The sequence below is a fragment of the Colius striatus genome, chromosome 13, assembly GCF_028858725.1.
Source record: "Colius striatus isolate bColStr4 chromosome 13, bColStr4.1.hap1, whole genome shotgun sequence".
In the NCBI taxonomy this organism is placed as follows: Eukaryota; Metazoa; Chordata; class Aves; order Coliiformes; family Coliidae; genus Colius; species Colius striatus.
In genome coordinates this window covers 569,100-596,094 of record NC_084771.1, presented here as the reverse complement: position 1 = coordinate 596,094, position 26,995 = coordinate 569,100, and the positions used below count along the sequence as shown (strand labels likewise).

At 50.5% G+C, this 26,995-nt stretch overlaps 1 protein-coding gene across 12 annotated transcripts in view; it reads left to right on the top strand.

Annotated features, from left to right (window-relative positions):
- LOC104558527 (H(+)/Cl(-) exchange transporter 5) overlaps positions 1 to 26,338 on the top strand; it is a 46,981-nt gene extending 20,643 nt beyond the window's left edge. For 10 of the 12 annotated variants that reach the window (XM_062006361.1, XM_062006357.1, XM_062006360.1 and 7 more), the window contains 11 exons: positions 7,914 to 8,065; positions 10,139 to 10,238; positions 12,515 to 12,699; positions 13,273 to 13,395; positions 13,890 to 14,096; positions 14,805 to 14,885; positions 15,764 to 16,306; positions 20,895 to 21,081; positions 21,979 to 22,377; positions 24,216 to 24,432; positions 25,091 to 26,338. In XM_062006361.1, the coding sequence (XP_061862345.1) occupies positions 7,914 to 8,065; positions 10,139 to 10,238; positions 12,515 to 12,699; positions 13,273 to 13,395; positions 13,890 to 14,096; positions 14,805 to 14,885; positions 15,764 to 16,306; positions 20,895 to 21,081; positions 21,979 to 22,377; positions 24,216 to 24,432; positions 25,091 to 25,181 (2,285 nt within the window). In that variant the 3' untranslated portion in view covers positions 25,182 to 26,338. Of the gene's footprint in view, positions 1 to 2,218; positions 2,307 to 7,913; positions 8,066 to 10,138; positions 10,239 to 12,514; positions 12,700 to 13,272; positions 13,396 to 13,889; positions 14,097 to 14,804; positions 14,886 to 15,763; positions 16,307 to 20,894; positions 21,082 to 21,978; positions 22,378 to 24,215; positions 24,433 to 25,090 lie in introns of those variants that run through there. The other 2 variants (XM_062006368.1, XM_062006362.1) reach the window with 2 other exon arrangements.
- The last annotated feature ends 657 nt before the right edge of the window (positions 26,339 to 26,995 follow it).

Genomic DNA, 26,995 nt, shown 5'->3' with positions numbered 1-26,995 from the left:
AAATGACTGGGGTGCCACTGTTGCCTTCCTCCAGTTTCGAATGCACAGGAACTGATGCCTGTAACATCTCATGTCCTCAGACAGTTGCTTTTCTGAGAGAAAGCTTTCCCTTTTACGCTCCCCAAGAGCTTAATTTGCTGAAAACCTTCTAAATAAACTTTCCAAAGCTTCATGGATACATAAACACAGGGTCAGTTAGATTGTATCTGCAGTCCTGGTGATCTCTTTCCTTTAAATAAACAAGTCAATAAGTGAGGAATTGACAAAACCTGATTCCTTTAGCAAAATCTGTTGGAACAAGCTGCCTCATCAGGTAGTACCTCCTAGATGAGGGGCTGCTTCTGTCAAGTGTTTTTTTATGAGAGTGAGTTGCACTGATCTCATTATTCCTTGGTCTCCCTTTCCAAAGCTTTAAAAATACCACCGTCTCCCTCTGAGGAGGCTGCAGTAGTTCTGTTCTGGTTGGATGTGGAAGTCAGGCAGCGATGCTGGCTTGTTTTTTGCTTTTCTTTAGTGGCCTTTTCCCTGCTCTTTGCAACAATGAGGCAGACACTGGTCTTGGGAGGAAGGAGATGCAGTGCCTGGGCATCATGGTAGGCTCTGGATATGCTTTAAAGTACAGGGAGCAAAGGCAGGACTGTTCCCCATGTCTTTCACAGGAGTCATAGAATGATGGGGATTGGAAAGGCCTTCAGAGCTCATCCAGCCCAACCCTATGCTAAAGCAGATTCCCCCCAGTTGGGTTGCACAGGAACGTGTCCAGGTGGGATTTGCAAACCCTGGAGCCTCCACAGTGTTCCAGGATGTTGTTGTAGGGTTTAAGGTCTTTTTAGGAGGTGATTTTTTGTTTCTATTTGAGCTCTAAGGGCAAGGCCTGAGAATCGCTGTAGCAACAAATAACAGCCAGAATTGCAGCAGGGTTAGTGAAGCTTGGCTTCATGCAGAGTTTTGGTTCTATTGCTATGCCTTTTCTCTTGGTCTGTGCTCTCCAGGGTGCCCTGTGCAGTGGAACCAGGTGGTGGCATTGTTAGGGATGACCAGCTGGTTGTGACTCTCAGGACTAAATACCTTCACTCAACTACTGCCTTTGGCAGGTCAGACTAATTGACCTACCCCTTAGAAATACCAAAAGGGCTCTGAGATCCCTGAGCTGGGAGATATCTCCCCTGGCTTTTTGCTTCACCACAGTAGACAGAGCAGCCTCCGGCGTATCTGGTGAGAGCAAAGTCAACATTTGCTGGGGTGTAGTGTTTCAGACCTGCCAGACAATGCTTAAAGGACAAGCTATCACTAACAAATTGTAGCCAGAGGAACTTAATCACCAGCCCCTTGGAGCTCTTCTGTAGGTGGAATGGCAAGATAAAGAGAGCTCCTGGGGAGTGGGGGAAGCACTCTGAAGGGTTGCCTGTGCAGAGAGGGCAAAAGAAAATCCCGTGTCTGCCTCCTGGAAGTAGGGTGAGCAGAGAGCTTTGCTCCTAGCCATTTGAAAGCCAGCTGGGTGGAAAAGGAAAGGTATTTTTTTCAGTAAGAACCTATCTGTGAGGGACCCACCAAGCTGGGGAGACCCTGTTGATAAATGCTTGTTTTCCTGTGCGGAAGCTTGGTGCAGCCCAGCCCTTGGAATGTGTGTGGTGGGGAGCATGGGGTCTGCCCCAGGCTGGTGTGCCAGGAGCGTCCTGCTCTCACCGGGGGTGAGCTGGGTGCTGTGTGTGTTGGTCCCTCCGCAGACAGGCTGTGGGCAAGGTGGGGATGTGCCAGGTTTGCCCGATGAGGCTGTCACTGGGACTGAAGGGAGTGTGTAAGTTACGTGCAAAGCTTTAACCTGCCTGGCTTCCAGTGCTTGTGAGAGCAACGACTTATTCTCCATCTTAAAGCCCTTGCGCAGTCAACTCCAGCTGTCTGCAGCACCGAGTCTGTGCAGCGCTGCAAACGGGGAGGTTTCAGTGCCAGACAAAGTGTCCCGAGCGCTGCCTGAGCAGCTCCGCTCGCAGCTTCAGGCTGCAGCCTCCACGCTGGGCGCTTCGGGAGTCAGCCCGGAGCCAGCTTCCCCCGCCCTTGCCCCCCTGCGAGCGTGAACCTCTCGCCGTGCGCTCAAATCCTGCCCCTTGCAGCGAGGTGCGAGGGCCGGCTCGTGTGACGGCCGCCGGTGACGACATGGGCGGCTGCCGGGAGGGCCCTGCGCTGCCGCGGCCTGCGCTCTGCCCGCGCCGGAGGAAGAGGATGCAGCAAGTGCCGCTGTAAGACGAAGGAGCGCTCGCTGTCCCCCGAGCCACGCGGCCACGGGACGGAGGGGTGGCTGAGCGAGGGTGAGGGAATCCCTGCGAGGGACGAAGGGGGGCCCCGAGCTAGGGGGGAATGCATCAGTCTGTCTGCGTGCAGGGCAGTTTGCAGAGCTGCCCCGCTGGGCTGAGGGGTTGGCTGGGCAGGGCCAGCAGCCGGGCTGCTCTGGGGGATTTCTGCTGTGTAATGCTTGGCTCTTTGCTGCCTGGCTCCCTGTGAAGCCTGTTCCTTTTCCAGATGTGCTGGAGCAAGGGAGGTGACATAGGGGAGACCTCTCCCAGGTGCTGGGGCTGTGTCCTGCTCTGCGGGCAGGATGGTTAATGAAGTTCTTGGCTTTGCTGCATTGCAAATGACAGATGCCTGTAACTTTAACAAGCACTTGGTGGTTGTTTTTTTCAAGCCAGGCAGGCTCTAAAGTGGAGCATTAACTCATTTGGGGGAGAAGAGGTGATCAAACACTAACAAATCCGTGTTTGAAGAACGAGCTGTACTTCTCAGCCAGGGTCATGCTTCGCTTGCTGTCTCTAGGCATTGAATACTGATTCAGAGATCGTACGTTGGGAACCACAGAGACCTGTGTGATTGTCTTGACAAGGCATTGCTGAGCCGGTTCTCATCCTTGACTCCTATCTGGTTATCCTGTGACCCTTCATTTGCAGTGAGCTGAGGCAGGAGATACGATCTGGATAACTGTGTGTGGCTGGCAGACATTTTATCGTTTGCTATTACTCCTGGAAGAACCAAATCTCAGGAGGCGTGTTTTTTACCTTGTCAGACGCACGACTCAGCCACTTCCATGGCTGCCAGGCTGCCAGCCTCAAAGCTCTGCTTTGGCACCAAACCCTGCTGGTGTAGGGCCAGTGTCTGCAGAACACAGGATCAGCGTCCCTGCTGCTCCCCAGCCTGCCAGCCCAGTCCAGCTCTTGACCCTACCGTGAGATTCCCTCTGGGCAGCTGCTGGCTGTGGCACGGATGGGAACCACACGGGTACCTGTGGGACTCGGTGAGGGATCTCAGGGTGTTGCTGAGGATGTGGTGACCTGCAGGCCAGTGCTGCCATGCAGACTTTGTGCCCTCGGGGTCTTGTTGCTCTGTGGCAGCGCTGAGCTGGGAGAGTGTTCCCAGGACAGCTGAAAGTTGCTAGTCTGAGCGGTTATTCCAGAAGGGTGAGCAGGGAATGACCCTGATCTAATCTTCTTGCACAAAATGCTTCTGAAACTAGTCTGGTAGCTAGACTTAAGCACTGCTTTATTAATACCTTTTCTTTTTTGTTAAGGATAACTGTATCATTTTATCTTTCCTAAAGATTGCAGTAAGTGTGCCAAAATAAACCTGAACAGACAGGGAGAGCCTGCTTCAGGATGATTTATTCAATAAGGTTTTGGTCCATCAGAACTATTTCAGTGTGAGGTGAGGGAGCCCTGGCCCAGGCTGCCCAGAGGGGCTATGCAGGCTCCTTCCTTGCAGGTCTTCAAGACTCGCCTGGGCACCTTCCTGTGTGACGTGATGTAGATGGGAGCTGCTTCTGCAGGGGGTTGGACTGGAGGATCTCTAAAGGTCCCTTCCAACCCCACCATTCTGTGATTCTATGATTTGTAGAACAGTGCTTGAGATTTACAGTGGGGATATCTGAACAGAGATGTCTCTAAAAGCATTGATGCCAGTCTTTGTATCTCCAGGCTCTTGGCCTCATAAGAGCAAAAATGTTGTTTCAAACAGTGTAATTGCATAACCGGCTGGCTGGATGAGGGGAGAGCAGGGGATGTCATCTGCCTTGACTTCAGCAAGGCTTTGGACACTGTCTCCCACAACATCCTCATCAGAAAGCTCAGGCAGTGTGGGCTGGATGAGTGGAGGTGAGGTGGATGGAGAGCTGGCTGAATGACAGAGCCCAGAGGGTGCTGATCAATGGCACAGAGTTGAGTGTGAGGCCTGTGGCCAGTGGAGTTCCACAGGGATGGGTTCTGAGGCCAGTCTGGTTCAACATCTTCATCAAGCACCTGGATGAGGGGACAGAGGGACCCTCAGTGAGTTCCCTGCTGGCACCAAACTGGGAGCACTGGCTGATTCTACAGAGGCTGAGCTGCCAGGCAGTGAGAGCTGGTCAGGCACAGAGGAACCTCTTGAGGTTCAACAAGGACAAGTGCAGAGTCCTGCAGCTGGGAAGGAACAACCCCCTGCACCAGGCCAGGCTGGGGATGACCTGCTGGAGAGCAGCTCTGCAGAGAGAGACCTGGGAGTGCTGGGTGATAAACTGCCCATGAGCAGCAACGTGGCCTCGTGGGCAAGAAGCCGATGGCAGCCTGGGGGCATCCAGCAGAGTGTGTGCAGCAGGGCCAGGGAGCTTCTGCTCCCCCTCTGCTCTGCCACAGCTGCTGAGGCCTCAGCTGGAGTCCTGTGCCCAGTTGTGGGCTCCCCAGCTGCAGAGGGACAGGGAACTGCTGCAGAGAGGCCAGTGCAGGGCCACCCAGATGCTCAGGGGACTGGAGCATCTTCCTTGTGAGGAAAGGCTGCGGGCCCTGGGGCTGTTCAGGCTGGAGAAGAGGAGACTGAGGGGGCAGCTCATTCATAGCTCCAAATCTCTCACTGGTGGGTGTCAGGAGCTTGGGGCAGCACTTTCTCTCTGTTGTATCCAGTGGCAGGACAAGGGGTGATGGGATGAAGCTGCAATACAAACAGTTCCATTGAAACACAAGGGAAAACTGTTTGAGTGTTTGAGTGAGGGAGCCCTGGCCCAGGCTGCCCAGGGAGGGTGTGGAGGCTGCTGCTCTGGAGCTCTTCAAACCCCCCTGGACACGTTCCTGTGTGAGCTGATCTAAGTGGGAGCTGCTCTGTCAGGGGGGTTGGGCTGGATGAGCTCTGAAGGTCCCTTCTAACCCCACCATGGTGTGGTTCTGTGTCATTCCTCAAGCCTCTCAGCAAATGTGCTCCGTTTTCTCTCTGGTGCGAGTCGGGCAGGTGGGACCCGCAGCCTGTACACTCGCCTCTTGGGAAGATTGCTGGAGAACTTCAGTTAACCTCTTCTTTTCGTCCCAAATGAAGCAAGGAGCCTTTTTGAAGCGGGTTATTTTGTGGTAGTTGTCAGTTATGCTACATGACTCATCTTGTTTTCCTGCAGCTTGTTTTCTGTTAAGAGCCAGCTGTGCCAGTCTGGGAAATGCGCTTGGGAAGACATCATAGGTCTTTCTTCCCCTCTCTTGCTTTCAGATGATATTGTTAGGATTCCTTACTTCTCTCTGCCCAAAGACATCTTTGCCCTGGTGGTATCTACAACCTAAGTATAAGTGAAATATTAAATGTTATCCTTCTATATGGGAGTTGTAATACTCTTCCCACCCACCTTTCAATTTTGACTAGATTTTGGAGTTTACACCTTTTGCTTCTGGGTGACTATAAACAGTGTCTTATAGAGTTGTGCTTAGGCTTCCTCTCCTCCCTGGGTCTGAACAAGCAGCCTCCCTCCCCATGTCTCCACATGCACACTCTTGGAAGCCCTTTGTAGCAGCACATTGTTGGAGGAAGAAGGTGCACGGTGTATCTCCTGCTTATATGGATTACTAGGAGTGTGAATCCTCACTTACTCTGCAGAACATGCAGGGTATGAGTGGCTTTGATGTGCCTTGGATTGCCAGCTGAACCATCTGTGATTATCCGAGGCTGAGGTTTCCAGCTTAGGTGGGCTACTGAGGACTTCACTCTCTTACTGCCTTCTGGTTTATTTTCTCTGTTCTGTGTCCCTTTGGTTTGCTGCTGGCTGGCAACCATGCACTGAGTTTGCTCGGTGTCCACGTTTAGCTGGCTGGCAGCACCGTGCTGCTCTTTCCCAACCAGCAATATGTCTTGTACAAAACTGTTTTTAAGATGTTCGCAGCTGAGATGTCAGGAAGTTCGTCTGTGTGACTCCCTGCTGTGTTACAGCTTGCTGCTTGGTTTAGAAGTGGGAAAGAGACCCCAGTGCATATAGTACTGTTAGCTTTGGAGGTGTTCAGGTGATGGAGAGTGCCTTTGGGAATGGGAGTTGCATGAAAGGCTTTTTAAGGGAGCCTCAAAACTGGTATTTAATATGTAAGTCAGTATCACTTGTTTTCTGAGGATGCCTTTGCATAGTGGATAATGGACTGCAGGACACCTTTCACCTCTGCTGAAATTTAACAGCATTTCTCAGAGCAATCTGGGTGATTTTTGCCCTTTCAACTTTCAGCAGCATAGAAAGAAAAATATATGGAGTAATTGCTGAAGGGTTGTGTTGGTGTTGAGTTGGAGCAGGGGCCTCAGGGCTTGCACAAGCAAAGGAATGAAGCTTGGGCTGAATTTCTCAGAAAAAAACCCCAACTTGTTCCCTGTCAGTCTGTCAGGAAAATTACTTGATTTCTTGAGATGAAGTTTAAAAGACCTTTGTTTTGTTTTCCCTTGGTGTGTTTCAACACCTTCAAACTGCTCACAAAGAGCTTTAAGAAATAAGTTTTTATAGGACTAAGGAAGAAGTGTTACATGAATGGGGATTGTAAAGATGTTTTTTCAGATCAAAGGCTCTCAATATTTTGTCCTAGGAGCAAATGAAAATAGGAGTAGATGCACCTGGGCTCTGGGGAGATGCAGCAGCGGGAGACAAGTTGGACAGGGCAAGACCAGGAGCAGGCCGGACACCGAGTGCTTGGGGACCCAGAGACAACATGAATTCAACTGGATCTACACTGGTGTCCAGCACCAGGGGGGTTGGGCTAGATGATCTTTAGAGGTCCCTTCCAACCCAAATCCTTCAATGATTCTGTGAGGAATGGGTTTCTTTTCTTGGCAGAGGATGGCAGAGCCAGGGGGAGTGATGCTTCAGAGGCTTTCTTTGGGAGCCTGGCTCATATGTTGCCTTCAGATGGACCTAGCCAGCCCTTGCTATGTGTAGATGAATGACTTTTTGTAGGCCCTATGGGTACCCTACCCTGCACCCTTGGTCTGGCCTCTGAATCTTGAAGAGACTGTCTTGTGACTGAACTTTTGGGAACATACGTCTAAGCATTGTTTTCTGTGGGCTGGAGCAGCTTAGGCAGAAAGTTGAGTGGTTTGGCCAAGTTTGTTCCATTTGAAGTGAGGCTGGATTTGGTATTTTCCACAAAGATACCAAGTTTCGGTACTGCCTTTTGCTTTTCAGGCCCTCTTGATCCCCCTCCACTAGTGTTGAAGGGATCAGATGCTTTGCTTCCCTCATCTCTGCTGCCCTTTCTGCTTCTGTCTTCACTAGACCCACCTGGGACTCCTTTCAGCTCTGCTGACTTCTTCAGTATTTACCTTCTTCTTGCTCTCTCCTCTTTACTTTCCTCAAATGACAAAATAAAATCATGGCAAGTCCTGGATTTAGGGGAAAAATTAACAGGTACTCGGGCTGAGTTGCTTTGGTTCCTGAACAGCCCCATCTCTTTGTGTGCTGTTGGATGGAGCTTGGGGAAGGGTCTGCTTGGGAAGGTTTGCTTGGGGTATTTAGCTCCAGAAACAGCTTGTTAACTCTTTGCTTCCACTGAAATCTGTGAGTTTACCCTCTAAGTTAATGTTTTGGTGATGGATATTTGTGGGGTTTTTTTTCCTAAATAGAGGAAAAAAAAAAAAGAGTACATTCTTTTCCTTCTTTCTTCCCCCACCAGGATTTTCCTCATATAATGGAGGAGGGATGAATGGCACAAGCACAATGATGGATTTCCTGGAGGAACCTCTTCCAGGTGTGGGCACCTACGAAGATTTTAACACTATAGATTGGGTACGAGAGAAGTCCAGGGACCGGGACAGGCACAGAGAGGTAAAAATCTCTTTACTACTCCTTGCTGACACTGAAGGCAGAGTAATTAACTTGGTAGAGCTAATCCTAATTCTGAGTGCTGGACTAGGGATGTGCTGACTGGAGAGGCGCCTGGGATGGAGGGATTCCCCTTAGGATGGGAACCAAGAGCCTCTCTGCAGCATCTTTAGTTTGAGGAAAAGGAGCACTAAATTCGATGTGTTGCAGTCTGTCATTTGCTGCTTCTCTTCTGAAGGCTTTTATTTATTTAAAAGGCTTTAGCTGGATTTCTGGTTCTTGTTTTAAATGCCCTAATGACATACTTTTCTTATACCATTTTAAACTGACTTGAGACTGAAGCATGGCAAGAGCCGCAGTCCTCCTCACGGTAGCTGCAGGCGTTATTTGGAAGAGTTGCATTGCTGTTGTGTGGTGTATAAGGGAAGGATCTAAGCACTCATCATCCTGTTCACTGGTCAGCAAACAGGCTGCTGTTCTGCTCATGCTTTGATGGGATTTTTGTCTGTGCTGGATGTTTGAGAAAACTAGATGCTGTTCTTTCAGTGTTCCTTCCCAGGCTTCACCACTCTCTGCAATTAACAGAATCTGCTCAAAGCAAGGGATGCTTTAAATAAAGCTCCCATGGCTGGCAGAACTCTGGCAGGGTGATGACTGATCTCAAATTGTCTATTCGCTTGCCAAAAAATTCTGTTATTTTTCATGAGCTTCACAAAGCAACTTGTGTCTTAATGACAGTGCACAAAGTGAATGCAGTCCCTGCTCAGTGTATGAGGACATGCAATTCAGCATAATCCCCAAAGCTGAGCAAGCACAGGCCTGATTAAGGCACTCTGTGCCCCCACTGCCTCCTACCCAATAACTGTTCCTGTCTGTGGATTAAGAGTAGGGACCCAAAACACTTTTGCACTTATGCCCCTGAGCACAGATGTGTATATACAATGATGATGCCCCTAAATGTGGAACAGGATGGTCTGTTTCCTACCTGCAGAGATGCTCACGTGAAAAGACAGCTTCTGTCTATTGGAGGAAGTCGGAACTGGGGCAAGGCAGAGGCTACTGCAGGCCAAAGAGGTGCTGGGTTGGCCCAGTGAAAAGAAATACAAAAGAAACAATGTTGGCAGCCACCCCATCCCCTGCCTTGATTCAGCAGTTCTTCTCATGATCATTTTGGCATTTGAAAGACAAAAATCCAGAGAGAAAAAACCCAAGCAACACTCATTCAGGCAGGAAGGGAATATCAGTCGTTTACATCAATGTGCCTGTTTATCTGGAAATAACAGCGGTGTACTGGGATGTTTCCCTTGGGAGAGGCAGCCGGGGTGATTGGGGCACACAATAGCTGTTCTGTCACCCCTTTGTCCGGCTGTCAGGAGCAATGAGACTGACAGGCTTCAGCCCTCCCCGCCAGAGCTTCTGAGGAGCATCTTGGCCAGGTCTGAGTTCCACTTCCCTGTGCCACCAGCATGGCCTGAGTCCCAGCACACCTCTGCTCTGTGCTGGCCCTCAGCCCACAGCCTGCCTGACGTCTAGCTGGGCAGTGCTTGGCAGTCTCCTCTGCTCAAAGCAATGTCTAGTCTACGTGAGGGATGTTGGGGCAGGAGCTGGAGATGACGAAGTGCTGGTGACAACTTCTGTTTGCTCTCAGCATTGGTGGGTACCAGAGCCCAGGTGCAGGGGACAGTGCTTGGATGGCTTCTGCAGTGTTCAGATTGGCTTGTGCCATCAGGATATTGGTACTTTGCTGTTGCTGACAAATTATCACTTTAAAAGGTGACAGAATGAATTTTGTCTGGTTTTTTTATGGAGAAGGCACCTAGGAGAAAGTGTTACTTGTATATTTTCTTTTTTCCTGGGAAAGGTAGAAGTGTCCTTGATCTGTTGTTGTACATCCCATAACCAGAGCTGCAGTCACTGCCAGCTGTGAGAGCAGCCACCACCTGAGATGTGTCACGCCAGCTGTGGGTGTGAATGCCAGGGGCTCTCTTCCACTAACAACCTCACTGGCTAATTTTTAGAATGTTTATGCCAAATTAGATCAATGTCTTAACAGATTGTGGTTTCTCTCTCTTCTAGATCACTAGTAGAAGTAAAGAATCCACCTGGGCACTGATACACAGCGTGAGCGATGCTTTTTCTGGGTGGTTGTTGATGCTTCTCATTGGGTTGTTGGCAGGTAAGAGCCAGTGCTCAGTTGGAAACCAAGTCCTGGTTCTGCTGATGGATCAGTTCCTGCCACCTGCCTTGCAGAGCCCTGCAGGTCCAGCAGCTCGGTGCTGGGGCCACTCCTGATTAACATCTTTATTAATGATCTAGATGTGGTGATCAAGTGCACCTTTAGTAAGTTTGCAGATGACACCAAGCTGGGTGGAAGCGTGGATCTGATTGAGGGTACAGAATCTCTACAGAGAGAGGCTGGATGGCTGGGCCAAGGCCAATGCCATGAGTGCTGGGGCTTGCACTTGGGCCACAACAACCCCGAGCAGGGCTACAGGCTTGGGGAGGAGTGACTGGGAAGCTGCCAGGCACAGAGGGACCTGGCAGTGTTGGTTGTCAGTAGCTGAACATGAGCCAGCAGCGTGCCCAGGTAGCCAAGAAGGTCAAGGGCGTCCTGGCCTGGATGAGGAACAGTGTTGTCAGCAGGAGTAGGGAAATGATCATCGCCTTGGACTCAGCTTTGCTGAGGCTGCCCCTCCAATACTGTGCCCAGTTCTGGGCCCCTCTCTACAGGGAGAACATGGAGGTGCTGGAGAGGATCCAGAGGCAGCTACCAAACTGGGAAAGAATTTGGAGCATATCTTATATGAGGAAGGGCTGAGGGATCTGGGACTCTTTAGCCTGGAGAAAAAAAGGCTGAGGGAAGGTCTTCCAGCCCTCTACAACTACCTGAAAGGAAGCTGCAGCGAGGTGGGGTCGGTCTGTTCTCCCTGGTAACAAGCAATAGAACAGGAGGAAACAGCCTCAAGTTGCACAGGGCTGGTGGATGATAGGGCTGGGACAGAGGCTGCACTCCATGAGCTGAAAGGTTTCTTTCAGCTGAAGCCATTCTATGATTCTGTGATCGTAAAGGCTGCCTGAGGGGCTGTGCTGGTGGCCTGAGGGGCTGTGCTGGTGGCCTGAGGGGCTGTGCTGGTGGCCAGGGCTCTGCTGCTGCTTTGCAGTTTAAGGAGAATTGTTTTTAAGTGCTTTGAGACTGTGTTTGTGTAGATACCCAGATACAAACCTGAGATTGAAAGCTGTCCTGGGTGATGCTCTGGATCTGCTACTGGTTCAGAGCTCTGAAATAAAGAAAAATATGAGTGCAGAGCTGAGGGGAGTACTGGGTCTGGGGAGAGTGTCGTGCTGTGCATGGGCTTTGCTCAGTGCTCTTCCTTGACGCTGGAGAGGTTAATGCCAAGGACTGCTAGCAAGATTTTCTTGCCTTTTTATTTTCCTCTGCTATATTTAGATATCAAAAGTGGGAGGTATTTCTGGGGAAGTCAGGCTGCTTTCAGAGGTTGACTGGCTGAGACCTTTTCAAGGACTTCAGAAGCAAACTTTGGACCCAGAGCAGCAGAAGTAAATCAGCTGGATACGGAGTTTCCTGATAGAAAGCAACTTAAGCATTCATCACGAGGAGTCAAATGAAACCTTCTGTTAATATTTACATAGGAAAGCTGCTGGCTGGTTTTTCATTAACTGGAAGATTTGCTAAATGTGTTTTGCTGCCTCTGGAGCTTTGCTAGCCCTTGCTCATACAGACCAGAGGTCTCTGCTCCTGGTCTGTGCCTTGATGTGTCGTTGATCAGAGCTGATGCAGCATTTCTCTTTGGGGATTGCAGGAGTTATTCTTAATTGGGGGGAAATAAAATGAAACTACTTGAAGATTCCCTTTTTAAAAGCTGAGTTACTTTCTGTACTGGTTCTGCAGACTTTGTTTCACTTGGAATGGTTATAACCTTCCCCTCTTTGTTTTTTCCCTCTAAGTGGAGATTGGAAATGTTTTCTTCACATTCAGAGTTATTCCTGTCACAGCCTCAGTGTTAGTGTAACTCCTGGATTCTAGCTCATGTGCTAGACTGGTGACTGTCTGCCTCCTCCAGAAGTGCAGTGTCTTCCTCTCTGCCCACATTTAATAAGTGTAATTGAGAAGAACTGATTTCTTAGTGATGGGTGGTGGATTTGAAGGCAGTTTGTGATCATCAGCCTTTGAAATATTACTAGGCACAGTCTGGTTTTGTTTTTAAGAGAGCCCTGCTCTTTTAAACTTTGATATCTACTTCAGCAAATCTTCCCATTTAGCTCTCTATAGAATAAAACTTAATTGTAGGCAAAAATACCAGTGCTGCTCTATTTGTTGGTAGCCTTGTCAAAAGTTAGTAGGGCAGACTGTCACCTTCAGATATTTGAGTCTGTGTGAGGCGATTTTTAGGTGTTCTTTCCTTTGTCATATTTTTTTTCCCTTTAAACTAGGTTCCTTAGCAGGTCTGATAGACATTTCTGCCCACTGGATGACAGATTTGAAAGAAGGAGTGTGTTTAGCAGGCTTCTGGTTTAACCACGAGCACTGCTGCTGGAAATCCGACACGACCTTTACGGACAGAGACAAGTGTCTCGAGTGGAAGAGCTGGTCCCAGCTGATCCTTGGCCATGGAGAGGTGATGTGCCTACAACTGGTTTTGCTACTCAGTGTCCTATTTCCCCGGTGGTCTTGGATGAATGTGCCAGAAGGGCAAACTCTAGGTGGTTCAGTGGTTTAATGTCCATCATTGGAGTCAACTGAGGGTGTAAATAAACTCAAACAAGTTACTTATGTGTTGTCCTTGGCGGGGGGGAGGGATGCAAAACACCGACACATTTACAAGTCATCATGTGTCTGAGACTTGCTGCTTGGAAGATGTTTTGCCCATCAGCATCAACTCAGCTCTTACGTTTCTGGCAGCTCTATCCCGTGGAGCATCCTGCTAGCCTGGGACACCACTTAGCCCAGTTCTGAGCCACTTGTGCACCTTGTTTGCTGTTTTGTGTAACAGCCTTTGGAGATATCACTGCTTCATATCCCTATAACTCAGCAAATGTAACTCTTCCTTCTCAGACCTGCTGTAGTTCTCCTCAGATTTGTCTGATCATGTGTGAGATCATCTTTCTTTGTGTGTACTGGCTTCAGCACGTGGATTTGACGTGATCTCAGTTGAAATGATCTAATTTGAGTCACTTTCTCTGCATTTCAGGGGGCTTTTGCATATATCCTCAACTACTTCATGTACGTTATCTGGGCCTTGCTGTTCTCCCTGCTTGCTGTGTTACTTGTGAAGGGGTTTGCTCCTTATGCCTGTGGCTCAGGGATCCCAGAGGTGAGTGAGAATGAAAATGGTTGGATGTTTTTAAGGTGGGGTAGGGATCCACCACCCAAAGATGACATCCTCCTGCTATGGAATTGTCATTTCTTGCACTTTAGATGGTCGCTTAATATATGGGTTTATTTCTCTCCCCAACTCTTCCTGGAATGTGCCCAGTATGTCATTCTGCATGTAATCCCTTTAAAAACAAAAATATTTTGGCATTTACTGCAAGGGATGTGAACAAAAGCACACCATTTGTGTAAGACTGGCCACAAAAGCTGGCCTCAGAGTTTTCGTTCAGCGAGCATAGTGGCTCTGATGAAGGACTCCAAGGGCTGTTTCTGCCTTTGCACAGAGGAAGATTTTTACTGAGTCTATGGTAGAGAAAAGGGACTCTGAAAGCTGTAGGGGACAGCTGAGAGCAGGACTGGGAGTGCCTAATAAAACAAAAGCTCTGACCAGGGCTTGAATTAAAGCCTGTAGAGCTTTATGTGCTTGACTTCCAGATCAAAACTATCTTAAGTGGCTTCATCATTAGAGGCTACCTGGGCAAGTGGACGCTGATCATCAAAACCATCACCCTGGTGCTGGCAGTGTCCTCTGGGCTGAGCCTAGGCAAAGAGGGACCCTTGGTGCACGTGGCCTGCTGCTGTGGGAACATCTTGTGTCATCTCTTCACCAAATACAGGAAGAACGAAGCGAAGCGCAGGGAGGTACGGAGAGGCTTTGCTGTTGTCAGACTGCTGAGGTGTTGTGTGCATACACATGTGGGACCTGGACTCATTTGGAGGGGTACAATGAAGGGCTTTGTGATGTAAGAGAGGCATGGTATAAGAACCAAGCTAACACTTCATGTGAAGATCATGAGTGTTTCCTCCCAGGACTATAAGGCCTTGCTCTGAACACGTCAGTGGAGAAGAGTTACTGTGAGATGTGTAGCATCATGTTGGCCAATTTACCTTCTGCTGAAGGCAGAACCCAAGCAGTGGGCTGGCACGATTTGGATGGCCCCACAGCACCCTTAGTTACACTGTGATACCCTCTTCTGAGCAATGGCATGAATGTGCAACAGGCAAATGTGGGAAAAGTGAGCTTGTTCTGGCAGGGAAAGTTCCTGCTCTTCTGTTTACTGAAACTTTAAGGTGAAAACACAGCACAAAAGCAACTAAAATCAGGAGGAGGTAGTTGCCAGCACTGCCACTTTTGGGACTAATTTGGGTTTGGGACTGTTGCAGTGCTAATTTCAGTGTTTTTGCAGCCCTTGTCCCCAGGGAAACTGGCCCACTCTACCTTTCCCTGCTGTCTTTATAATGAGTCTGACTACTCACTGGAGATAAAAATTGTGCAAATTGAAGTAAAGACAAAAAAAACGATTTGGGGGGAGGCTGAAAATATCTGACTGTTTCTGGTTTCTCTCTTAGGTTTTATCAGCAGCTGCAGCTGCTGGTGTGTCTGTAGCTTTTGGTGCACCGATTGGAGGAGTGCTCTTTAGCCTGGAAGAGGTAACCTCAGCATTTTCTGTTAGCTCTTGGTGAGCTGTTTTATTGCAAGAACTGACCCTGCTGGTCTAAAAATACAGTCCCCTCATAACTGCTTGGGTGTGGAAAGGAGCCCCTGTTGAATACTGATTGGTGATGTATTTACAAGGCCAAGCAACCTAAAAGCTTGTTGGGGTTTCAGGTAATTCTTATGAGTACCGGAGAATTTATTGTGGGTTCTATCTCTGTGTGGCTTTGCAATAACAAACCTGTTGGTTTTCCCTGGCCTGTCTGTGCTCACCAACACCAATTGCACAGCCACAGCCTCTGTCCTGCTTTCTGTATGTCCACTCTCTCCTGATGACTCTGTCCCAGGCTGCCTCAGAACAAACTTCTCTGGCTCATCAGTCCCTTTTCTTCCCAAGGACCTTCTGATCTTTGTTCTTTTGATCTGGATGTGCCTCGGGTCACTGCTGCTTGCTCCAGGGCTTAGCTCAGAGGAGGAATGGGGTGATTTTGCTCAGCTGAGCAATGGTTGTGGTGGCAGCTGTGACAAGCACTGTTGTTTGACACTCCTGGACCTTGCAGAGCGTGCAAGGCAAATAGTTCTCTCTGGATTCAGCCCACAGCAGATTGGTGACAGCTTTTGTCGTCTAAGTCAGTCACTTCCACTTCAGGAATCATAGAGAGTACTTGCTACACTGGAAGTGGGTAGGCCAAGGTCCATCCCCATCACTGCAGTCCTCATTGAACAAAGTCCTGGGTGCTTGGCTGGAGAGGAGGGTATGCAGGCAGTGCACACAAGTCTCAGTCCTTGCTTGTATTTCACGCATGGTGATTGTGTTACTGGGTGTAGCGGCAAGTGTTAAAGTCACTGAATCTGCTTTGTTTCTCCTCATTAGGTCAGTTACTACTTTCCCCTCAAGACGCTGTGGCGGTCCTTCTTTGCTGCTCTGGTCGCTGCCTTCACCCTCCGCTCCATCAACCCTTTTGGGAACAGCCGACTGGTTCTCTTCTATGTGGAGTTCCACACGCCCTGGCACCTCCTGGAGCTTGTGCCCTTCATCCTTTTGGGCATATTTGGTGGGCTTTGGGGAGCTTTCTTCATTCGCAGCAACATCGCCTGGTGCAGGCGGCGCAAGACTACCAAGCTTGGCAAATACCCCGTGCTGGAGGTGTTTGTGGTGACTGCCCTCACGGCTCTTCTGGCCTTCCCCAATGAGTACACCAGGATGAGCACCAGTGAGCTCATTTCCGAGCTCTTCAATGACTGTGGGATTTTGGACTCGTCCAAGCTCTGTGAGTACGTGAATGATTTCAACAGCACCAAAGGGGATGACCTACCGGACCGAGCTGCTGGCCCTGGTGTTTACACTGCCATGTGGCAGCTGGCTTTGGCCCTGGTCATGAAAGTCTTCATCACCATCTTCACCTTTGGCATGAAGGTGAGAATTGCCTGCTAAGGAGCACTCTTTTCTTCTCATCCTCTGCAGGAACCCCAGGTCTTATTTGCACAATAAAAGAGGTACTTTCTCCTCCCCAAGCCCTGTTATGGAGGCAAGGCGGTAGACTGCAATTGTTTGTACTGTTGCTCCTAATTGAGGACAGTAGAAACCTTTCAGCCTGAGTGTGGGTGCCAGATGCAGTCACTGAAACTGGTGTCTCGGGGCTTCCCGTCCCATTTTTGACACAGAATGGTTCCAAATTGTCCTGCATTAAGACTTTTTTAATGTATATGGGATATTTTGGTTAATATGGGACATGTATGGGATAGCTAGTTGCAAAGAAATTGATACCTTCAATTGTAAATGGTTACTTTACCATAGCTATGGTCTGAGCTTGTTTAATAGCAGCATCCTGAGTTGTGGATGTACTGCCCAGGTTTAAGCTTTCCTAGAGTGGGGCTCAGCTGGTGGAGATGAGATCTCTCTGAAGCCAAGTCCTCAAATGGTCCATCCAGAAAGGTTTAGACATCATTGTCAGCATGAGGTGTTCACTGACATTCAAAGGCAATCATCTGATCTGTGAGAAAGGTATACAATGTGGGAGAAAGCTCCATGACAAATGTGTAAAGGAGAGGCGGGGCAGGTTCCCTGACTTCAAAAAAACAGAAGCTTTTGCAGACCTGGACCAACTGAAGCATTGAGGTGAAGCTTGTAGTTTTGTTGGCTGTTGACTTGTGCCGGCTGTTGACTTGTGACTGAGGTCATTTGTGCTGGCTGTCAATTGTGCCTGGTGTTCACTTGTGCGAGTATTCACCTGTGCTAGGTGTTCAACGGGTCAAGTGTTCACTTGTGCGGGTGTTCACCTGTGCTGGGTGTTCACTGTACTCGGTGTTCACTGTACTGGGTGTTCACTTGTGCTGGCTGTCACTTGAGCCGGCTGTCAATTGTGCCTGGTGTTCACTTATGCGAGTGTTCACCTGTGCTAGGTGTTCAACGGGTCAAGTGTTCAACGTTCTAGGTGTTCACTTGTGTGGGTGTTCATTGTGCTGGCTTTTCACCTGTGCTGAGTGTTCACTTGCGCCGCGTGTTCACTTGTGTTGGCAGTCAGTTGTGCCGGGTGTTGACTTGTGCCGGGTGTTGACTTGTGCCGGGTGTTGACTTGTGCCGGATGTTACTTTTGCTGACAGTGACTTGTGCCGGGTGTTCACTTTTGCCGGGTGTTCACTTGTGTTGGCAGTCAGTTGTGCCGGGTGTTGACTCGTGCCGGGTGTCACTCGTGCCGACTGTCACTTCTGCCGGGTCTGACTTGTGTCGAGTGTTAACTATGCTAGGTGTTCACTTGTGTTGGCAGTCAGTTGTACTGGGTGTGACTTTTGCCGGGTGTTCACTTGTGTTGGCAGTCAGTTGTACTGGGTCTTCACTCGTGCCGACTGTCACTTCTGCTGGGTGTTCACTTCTGCTGGGTGTTCACTTCTGCTGGGTGTTCACTTCTGACGGGTGTGACTTCTGCCGGGTGTTCACTGTGCTGAGTGTTAACTATGCTGTGTGTTCACTTGTGTTGACAGTCACTTGTACTGGATTTTTACTTCTGCTGGGTGTGACTAGTGCCGACTGTGATGTGTGCCGGGTGTTCACTTGTGCCAAGTGTTCACTTGTGCTCTGTTTGACTTGTACCAGGTGCTCACTGTGCTGATTGTGACTTGTGCCAGGTATTCACTTGTACCGAGTGTTCCCTATGCTGGCTGTGACTTGTACTGTGTGTTCACTTGTGCCAGGTATTCATTTGTGCTGTGTGTGACTTGTGCCGGGTGTGACTTGTGCCGGCTGTTCACTTCTGGCTGGTGTGACCTGTACCGGGTGTTCACTGTGCCGGGTTTGACTGTGCCAGGTGTTAACTTGTGACGGGTATTCAATTTTGCCGGTTGTTCACTGCTGCTTGGTGTTTAGTTGTGCCGGGTGTTTAGTTGTGCCGGGTGTTTAGTTGTGCCGGGTGTTTAGTTGTGCCGGGTGTTTAGTTGTGCCGGGTGTTTTTAGTTGTGCCGGGTGTTCAGTTGTGCCGGGTGTTCAGTTGTGCCGGGTGTTCAGTTGTGCCGGGTGTCACGTGCTGGGTGTTCACTTCAGCTGGGTGATGACTTGTGCCGCCTGTCACTTGTGCCGCCTGTCACTTGTGCCGCCTGTCACTTGTGCCGCCTGTCACTTGTGCCGGGTGTCACTTGTGCCGGGTGTCACTTGTGCCGGGTGTCACTTGTGCCGGGTGTCACTTGTGCCGGGTGTCACTTGTGCCGGGTGTCACTTGTGCCGGGTGTCACTTGTGCCGGGTGTCACTTGTGCCGGGTGTCACTTGTGCCGGGTGTCACTTGTGCCGGGTGTCACTTCTGCCGGGTGTTCACTTGTGGCGGGTGTGACTTGTGCTGGGTGTTTACTGTGCCGACTGATTTGTGACGGGAGATCACTGTGCCGACTGTGTCGTGTGCCAGATGTTCACTTCTACCTGGTATAACTTGTGCCGTGTGTGACTTGTACCGGGTGTTCACTGTGCTGACTGTGACTTTTGCCAGGTGTGACTTGTGCTGTGTGTTTATTTGTGCCAGGTATTTATTTGTGCTGTGTGTGACTTGTGCCGGGTGTGACTTGTGCCAACTGTTCACTTCTGGCCGGTGTGACCTGTACCGGGTGTTCACTGTGCCGGGTTTGACTGGGACAGATGTTAACTTCTGCCGGGTGTTCTCTTGTGCCGGGTGTTCTCTTGTGCCGAGTGTTCAGTTCTGCTGGGTGGTCACTTGTGCTGACTGTCACTGTCACTTGTGCCGACTGTCACTGTCACTTGTGCCCACTGTCACTTGTGCCCACTGTCACTTGTGCCGACTGTCACTTGTGCCGACTGTCACTTGTGCCGACTGTCACTTGTGGTGGGTGTTCACTTGTGGTGGGTGTGACTTGTGCTGGATGTTCACTTGTGCCAACTGTTACTTGAGTCAGCTGTCAATTGTCCTTGGTGTTTACTTGTGCAGTTGTTTTGCTGAGTGTTCACTGTGCCGGGTGTTTATTTGTGCCGGGTGTGACTTGTTCCTGTGTTCACTGTGCCGACTGTGACTTGTGCCAAGTGTTCAGTTCTGCTGGATGTTCACTTATACTGGGTGTGACTTGTCCCAGGTGTGACTTTTACCGACTCTGCTGTCTGCTAGGTGTGACTCGTGCCGGGTGTGACTCGTGCCGGGTGTGACTCGTGCCGGATGTTCACTTGTGTCGGGTGTTCACCTGTGCCAGCTGTTCACCTGTGCCCGGTGTCCATTGTGCCGGATGTGACTTGTGCCAGGTGTTCACTGTGATGACTGTAATTTCTGCTGGCTGTTCACTTGTGCCGGGTGTGACTTGTGCTAGGTGTTCACTGTGCTGACTGTGACTTGTGCTGGGTGTTCACTTCTGCCGGGTGTGACTTGTGCCGGGAGTTCACTGTCGACTGTGATTTGTGTTGGGTTTTCACTTGTGCCGGGTGTTCACTCTGCCGAGTGTGACTTGTGCTAGGTGTGACTTGTACCGGGTTTTCACTGTGCCGTGTGTCAGTTGTGCCGACTATCACTTGTGTCACTTGTGTGACTTTTGCTGGGTGTTCAATTGTGCCGGGTGTTCACTTGTGCCAGCTGTCACTTGAGCTAGGTGTTCCCTGTGCTAGATGTTCACTGTGCCAGATGTTCACAGTGTCGGGTGTTCAATGGCCTGGCATCACTTGACCCAGCCATTACTTGTATTGTCGGTATTTGTACTGTTTCACATGTTCACTCTTCCAGGTGTGACTTGTGCTGGGTGTTCAGTTGTGCGAGTGTTCACCTGTGCTGGGTATTCACCGGGTCGAGTGTTCACTGTGCCGGGTGTTCACTTGTGCCAGGTGAGACTTGTGTAGTTTGTGATTTGTGCCGTGTGTATGCTTGTTCTGGGTGTTCACTTGTGCCTGGTATTCACTTGTGTGGGTGTTCACTGGGCTGGGTGTTCACTGGGCTGGGTGTTCACTGGGCTGATTGTTCTCTGTGCTGGGTGTTCGCTTGTGCTGGGTGTTCAATTGTGCCAGGTGGTCAGTTGTGCAAGGCAGTCACTTGTGCTGGGTGTGACTTGTGCCGGGTGTGAGTTGTGCTGACTGTCACTTGTGCTGGATGTGCCAGTTTCAGGCATGCTCACTTTCATGGTGGAGTGTGAATTTCTGCCAGGGAAGAAGGATGATTTTGCTCCCAGTACGTGCTGCCAGCAGAGTGGGGAAATCCCATGCCTGCAATAAACGTGTGCTGGTGTGACTGGGTAGGCCCAGGGGAGGGTTATTGGTGGGTGTGTGAAGCTTTGTTGGATTCTCTTGGTTAACAAGGTTTTGACAGAAAGCTGATCCTGTTGCACACTCACCTGTCGTGTAGCGCTCTGTCCTGCTCAGGGGTTAAGTCCCAGTCTGCCACAGAGGCTTCAGCGCAGGAGGGCGCAGGAAGGGCAGGGCTGGCAGAGCGGGGCATCCTCGCTGCTGTCGTTTCGGCGTGGCCTCTGGCTCGGCCGCGCTGCGGGGCTGGCAGAGGCTGGGTCCCGCGCACTCACCCTGCGTGTTCCACAGGTGCCGTCGGGGCTGTTCATCCCCAGCATGGCCGTGGGGGCCATCGCCGGCCGCCTGCTCGGCGTAACCGTGGAGCAGTTGGCTTATTACCACCATGACTGGGCCATCTTCAGCGGCTGGTGCAGCCAAGGAGCCGACTGCATCACGCCCGGCCTCTACGCCATGGTTGGGGCTGCGGCCTGTCTGGGTAAGCGGCGCGACTGTGGCTTGCGGGGGTTTGGCCCTGGAACTCACAGGATCCCCCAGCAATGGGGGTGGGAAGGGCCCTGCCGAGCTCATCCAGCCCAAGCTCTGCATGACGTACAGGTCTCTACAGCTTCCTCTCTACAACTACCTGAAGGGCATTCGTAGTGGGGTGGGGGAGCAATCTCTTCTCTCCAGTAATGAATGACAGGACCTGAGGAACTGGGCTCAAGTTGCAGCAGGAGAGGTTTAGATTGGACATTAGGAAGAACTTTTTCACCAAGAGGGCTGTTAAGCACTGGAGTGGGCTGCCCAGGGAGGTGGTGGAGTCCCCATCCCTGGAGATAATCAAAAGACGTGTCGATGAAGTACTGAGGGATATGGTTTACTTTAGGGATGGCCCTGGCAAGTGTCAGGTGAGGGATTGGACTCGATGATCTTCAAGGTCTTTTCCAACCATAATTGATTGTATGATTCTAAGCCCTGCTAAAGCAGGTTCCCCTCGATCAGGGGGCACAATGTCTGCCCTGGAGGTGTGCCTGTGGCACGGCCCCGCAGTTCTGCAGCTGGCTAAACAACACGAGGGGAAGCTGGCCGTCTTTTGAGGTTGCCTCTGAGTCCAGGGAAAGACCCACCAACACCACGTAGCAAACTCTTGCGAGCCAGCCCCTGGCACGGTGTTCTGGAAGGGATGGGTGGTTTTGCTCATGCTTGGCTTCCACTGTGATGCTGAATGTGAAGTGGGAGCATCCTGCTGATCACAGAATCACAGAATCTTAACGATGATGCAGGACCTTTTCCGGGTGTGCTGGCAGAGGGCAGCTGTAGCAAAGCACAGAACAGCTCTCCTGCCTGGAAACCCCCAGTGGGTCATGTCTGTGTGCCTGTGTTGTGTCTGCAGGTGGGGTGACCCGGATGACCGTGTCGCTGGTGGTCATCATGTTTGAGCTCACCGGTGGGCTGGAGTACATCGTTCCCCTGATGGCAGCGGCCATGACCAGCAAGTGGGTGGCCGATGCCATTGGGCGAGAGGGCATCTACGACGCCCACATTCGCCTCAACGGGTACCCTTTCTTGGAAGCCAAAGAAGAGTTCTCCCACAAGACACTGGCCATGGATGTCATGAGGCCCCGGAGGAACGACCCTCCTCTGACTGTCATCACTCAGGACAGCATGAGCGTAGAAGATGTTGAGACCATCATCAACGAAACCACGTACAGTGGCTATCCCGTGGTGGTGTCACGGGAGTCCCAGAGGCTTGTCGGCTTCGTCCTCAGGAGAGACCTCATCATTTCAATCGGTAAGATGCAAGATACTGCACAGATAAATGGTACAATCAGAGGCCTTCAATGGCATAGCTGTACTTGATGAAGTTAAACACCTAGCAGTGATGGTGGCTGTGCTTTCTGGCACCTGCATCTCCATCCCCAAGCAGCGTGAGGTCCGAGCACAAAGGACAGGGTGCCTTGCCTACTGCGATTAACGTGGCTGTGCTGAATTCATAAAGCTCAGGGCAGGGCAGTGAAGTGTGAGACCTGCTTGCCAGCAAGAACTAAGCCTTCAGGGTTTTGTTTGTGACTGGATGTGGGAAGCTTTTCTGTTAGTGTCTCAAACCTTATTTTATTTCATTAAGCAAAAGAAGTCTGGTTGATCCATGTGCTGAATGTCGGGTCAGTGCTGAGGTGGTGCTGTCAAACCTATGGATAGCAGAGCTGATGTTGAAGTCTTCCATCTCTTCACTGCTGACAGCCAGCCTGATCTTTCACCCATTTCACTTGTGCTTGGGTTGTGAGGAAAGTGGTGTGTGCAGGACTGATGAGTGCTGTCCTGGTATCACTCAGATACACTTTCCACCTGTGAAGCAGGTTTTGCTTCTTTGGAAACAGTTTTACTGTATTCCTGTTAAGGGCACATTTAGGTTCTTCTTGCTCTCCAGTTTCCTGGAAGCTTGAAAGTGCTGTTTCCCAGCATGAGACCCTAATGGAGTTCTGGTTGTGGTGTCTCTTACCAGCTTGGGTGAGACAGCAGGTCTACTCTTGATGAATCAGGAAGAATCTGTGTTAGGGTTGAGAGGTGCATGGGCAGGTGAGTCCTTTTAGGTTGTGCCTACAGTGGAGGGGAAGGTTGGGTGTAGGAGTACCAAGCCCCACACTTGAGGAAATTGAATCTGTGTGGTGTGTTCTCCAGCACGTGGCGGAATACACTGTCTTAGCTAGAGCTTGGCCACTTTCTGTAGAGGTGATACGAAGGCTTGATCCTGAGCTGGCTTTGTCACCTGGCACAGATAGAGTCAGGCTTAGAATGAAATTGCCTGCAACTATGGATCAAGCCTGTGTCTTCACTCTCTCCTTAAAGGTAAGCTTTCAGTGTCAGTTTTAGGATGTGCAGCACATGTGGAGTGTGAGAATATTGCTCTCGCTCTTCTGGTAGCTGCCTGGCCAAGCGCTGCTGGCAGTGAGGAGTGAAGGGCACTTCCCACGGCATTGTCACATCGTATCACACTGAGTGCCACAGGATGGGATTTGGCTTTTGGTGGCCAGCTGCAAATACTCAGTGTAGTGTGTGGGCTGCCCAGCAAGCTGCTGCATAAGTCAAAGGGAAGCTGCAGTGTGGCAGACACCCAAACTGCCCATGTAGCAGGTGTGCAGTGCACTGGTGTGAACATCTGAGGCACAGCAAGTACTTCACTTATTTGCTGTTCTTTACGTAGCCGGTAGGTTAAGTACTTGAAGTACTTCTTTAGCTTCTCTGTTTGGAACTCAGATTGGTGACTGGTAAAAGTGTGAAGTGTTTTATCTGCCTTCACTTAAAGCTGGGAAGTTGAATATCTCCAGAACTTGCTTTTACATGGCCAGAGCACACTGCTGAGCTGTGTGGCAGCCTTGACGTTAGGCAGAGTGTGCACTGACCCCACCTTGGGGACGTGCAGCCCTTAGAGGTTGAGCAGTAGCCATTAGAAGAGAAGATGGAAACATCACACCCTCCTTGGCTTGCTGCTTGCCTCGAGGAACAGCAGAAGTGAAGGGAAGGACTGGACCTTTAAGGCCATCCCAGTGCAGGCAGAGAGAGCAAAGGGAATGCTGTGCAGTTTGGAAAGGAAAGGAGGGGTGATATTTAATCAACTATTTCCTTTCCCAGAAAATGCCCGGAAGAAGCAGGATGGGATTGTGAGCACTTCAGTTATTTATTTCACTGACCACTCTCCTCCGCTGCCTCCGAGCTCTCCCTCGATGCTGAAACTCAGGAGCATCCTGGACCTCAGTCCTTTCACAGTGACAGACCAAACCCCCATGGAAATCGTCGTGGATATCTTCCGCAAGCTGGGGTTGCGCCAGTGCCTGGTTACTCACAACGGGTAAGAGCCCTGCGCTGCCAGGGTGGCCCATAGACCCGAGCCAAAACCTCCCCTTGCTGCCAGGAACAAAGGCCTCAGTTGTGCAAGGCACTGGGCATCGCCTGGAGCAGCCGGTATCTGGTGAGAAGCAGTTGGGAACACCCTGGGGCTCTTGTTGAAGCAGTAACGGGAGGCCGAGACCCAGCTCCATAGGTCCCTCAGAGCTGAGGGAAAGGGCGCACGGCCTCCTCTCAAACCTGGCCACATGTATCCTGAAACACCCAAATTCCCTGTGACTTGGCTGGGCAGCAGCCTGTGCCTGGACACAGGGGAAGGAACAAGGGCGGTGAGGGCACCGGGCAGACCCACTCAGCCTTGGCTTGGCCACGTGGCCCAGCGCCGCTCCCAGCCTCTCTGAAAGCACAGCTCCTCTGTGCTGAGGCTTCCAGTGCTGGGCATTCAGGGGGATCTTTGTGGAGAAGGTGGGTGTTGCAGTTTGTCTTTGGCTGAGCGTCAGGCACCGGCAGGGCTCGTGTGGGGCTCCTGGTGTCAGCGCCGTGCTGCAAAACGGTGCTTCGGTTGGAACTGCACCTTTAACTGCAGGATGAAGCTGTGGGAGAGCAAAGACACCTTTGGTGAGAGCTGAAGCCCTACAAACACCTTCTCATTATTTTTTCAGGAAGCTGCTCGGCATCATTACCAAAAAGGATGTATTAAAGCACATTGCACAGCTGGCTAACCAGGACCCGGATTCCATCCTCTTCAATTAAAGGCAGACTGGCAGGTGTTGTGTGTTCAGCACAAAAGGAACTTGACAGACGATCCTGGAGACACTTTCCTATTTTTATTGAGACCGTGGAACTGTTTTCAACGTTTCCTTCCATGGAGCTGAAGGAAGACAGTATGTTTTTTTCTACCAGGTAACCAATTGCACTACATGATCTGTGGAACATCTTCTTTTTAGAAGAAAGGAAGCAAGGAACAAACAAGACTTTCTTTACGTTGCTTTTGTGAAGTTGCATTGGAAAGATTCTATGAAGGAGTAAAAGCAAAATGCTACAGAACTCTTTATCTCCTCTTCTTTTGTTTGAACTCTGATTACTAACATGGGGAGGAAAAGACAAGGTCTGTACCTTCAGAAACTTTGAAGAAGGCTGATTTTGCACACAGCATTCAGGTGGTGGCAGAAGGACACGGCTGTAACTCAGGGGTGGAACTTGGTGAAAGAACCTTGTAAAGTCAAAGCAGGGGAGGGAAGAGAAGGAATTGGTTAGCCAAGGATGTTTTGCCAAAGGAAGGAAAAAAACCCTACAAAAATAAAGTCCCCAGAAGACCAGATCTCCTTAAAACTGAGCCCAGTTTCTGATTGAGAAGCAGCTTGTTTTGGTTAATCTTCTGTGAATGTATTTGCTGACTCTGCAGCTGCCTTGCCAGGAGAGCCGAGGAGGTGGCAGGAGTTAAAGCTGTACTCTCACCCTGATCCCTTGGTTTAGAGCCATGCCTAAGGATTTCTTCTCCTTGATTTCCCTTGAGCACGTAATGAAAATGGCAAAGGCTGAGGCCTGAGTTAGGGCCCTGCCCTCACTGCCCCTCCCAGCAAACTCTGACCACGTTAGATGTTGCACAACCGACCTCCTCCTCACTCAGCGGTGTCTTAGGTGGCTGAGGATGTGTGGCTGGAGAGCCCCGTGCCCGGGGTGCTCCCAGGGGTGGATGTGCTGTTCCTTGCCCCTCTGCCAGGGATGACACAGCCACCAGACAGACCTGCACTGCTCAGGGTGTCTCCTCTTGCCAACTACTATGCAATAAAGCCCTTCCCAACCACTGTCAGCCAAGCAGCTCACTCCACCCCTGTGCTCCTCAAGTCCCTGTCCTAAACCTTACCTAATTATTTTCCTGTTAATAAAACTGTGACTGTTTACTAGCACTTTGAAGGGATATGGATGCTTTTGGATGTTGTTCATCCCAGTTTCAGACCGTAGCAGCTGCCTTTTGGTGGCCTGTGGCTGAGCCTTGTCAGTGGCAGCAGAGTTTCCCCCTGCTTCCAGCCACCCCTAAGGCCACAGAAGGGAGCCAAACTGTTGAGTAATGTCCAGGGGTGAAGAGGTAGGAGGCCTTACTCTGCTTCCTTAGGGACTGAGCTCTGGCTGCTGAGCTTGGTGCAGCCTCAGAGGCTGTGGTGCCTCCAGACCTGGGCAGAGGCTTGGTCAGCCTCTGGAGGCTGCTGCTGACCCCGTTAACCCATGGGAGTGGTATCTGTGTAAGGAAAAGACTCATTTCAGCTCTGGACCTGTGTCTGAGCCGTAGTTCTCTGCAGCAAAGTGTTCTGCCCGTTGCCATTGTTGTGCTGTGCCCAGTGTGGGTGGCTCTGAGGGACGTTCCACTGGCACTGGTGGGGGGTGTGAAAGCTCCTGGCTGCTCCCTGCCTGCCTTTACTGGATTCCTTTTATTCCAGCAAAAAGAAGTTCCACTCTTTCATCCAAAATTCTGTGCAGGGGAGAGACTGAATTGTTGTCACCAGGGGTCTGCTTCTCATCCAGTTCCTGCTTTCCCATTGCGTTACCTTCTGAGTGACTCCAGGAGG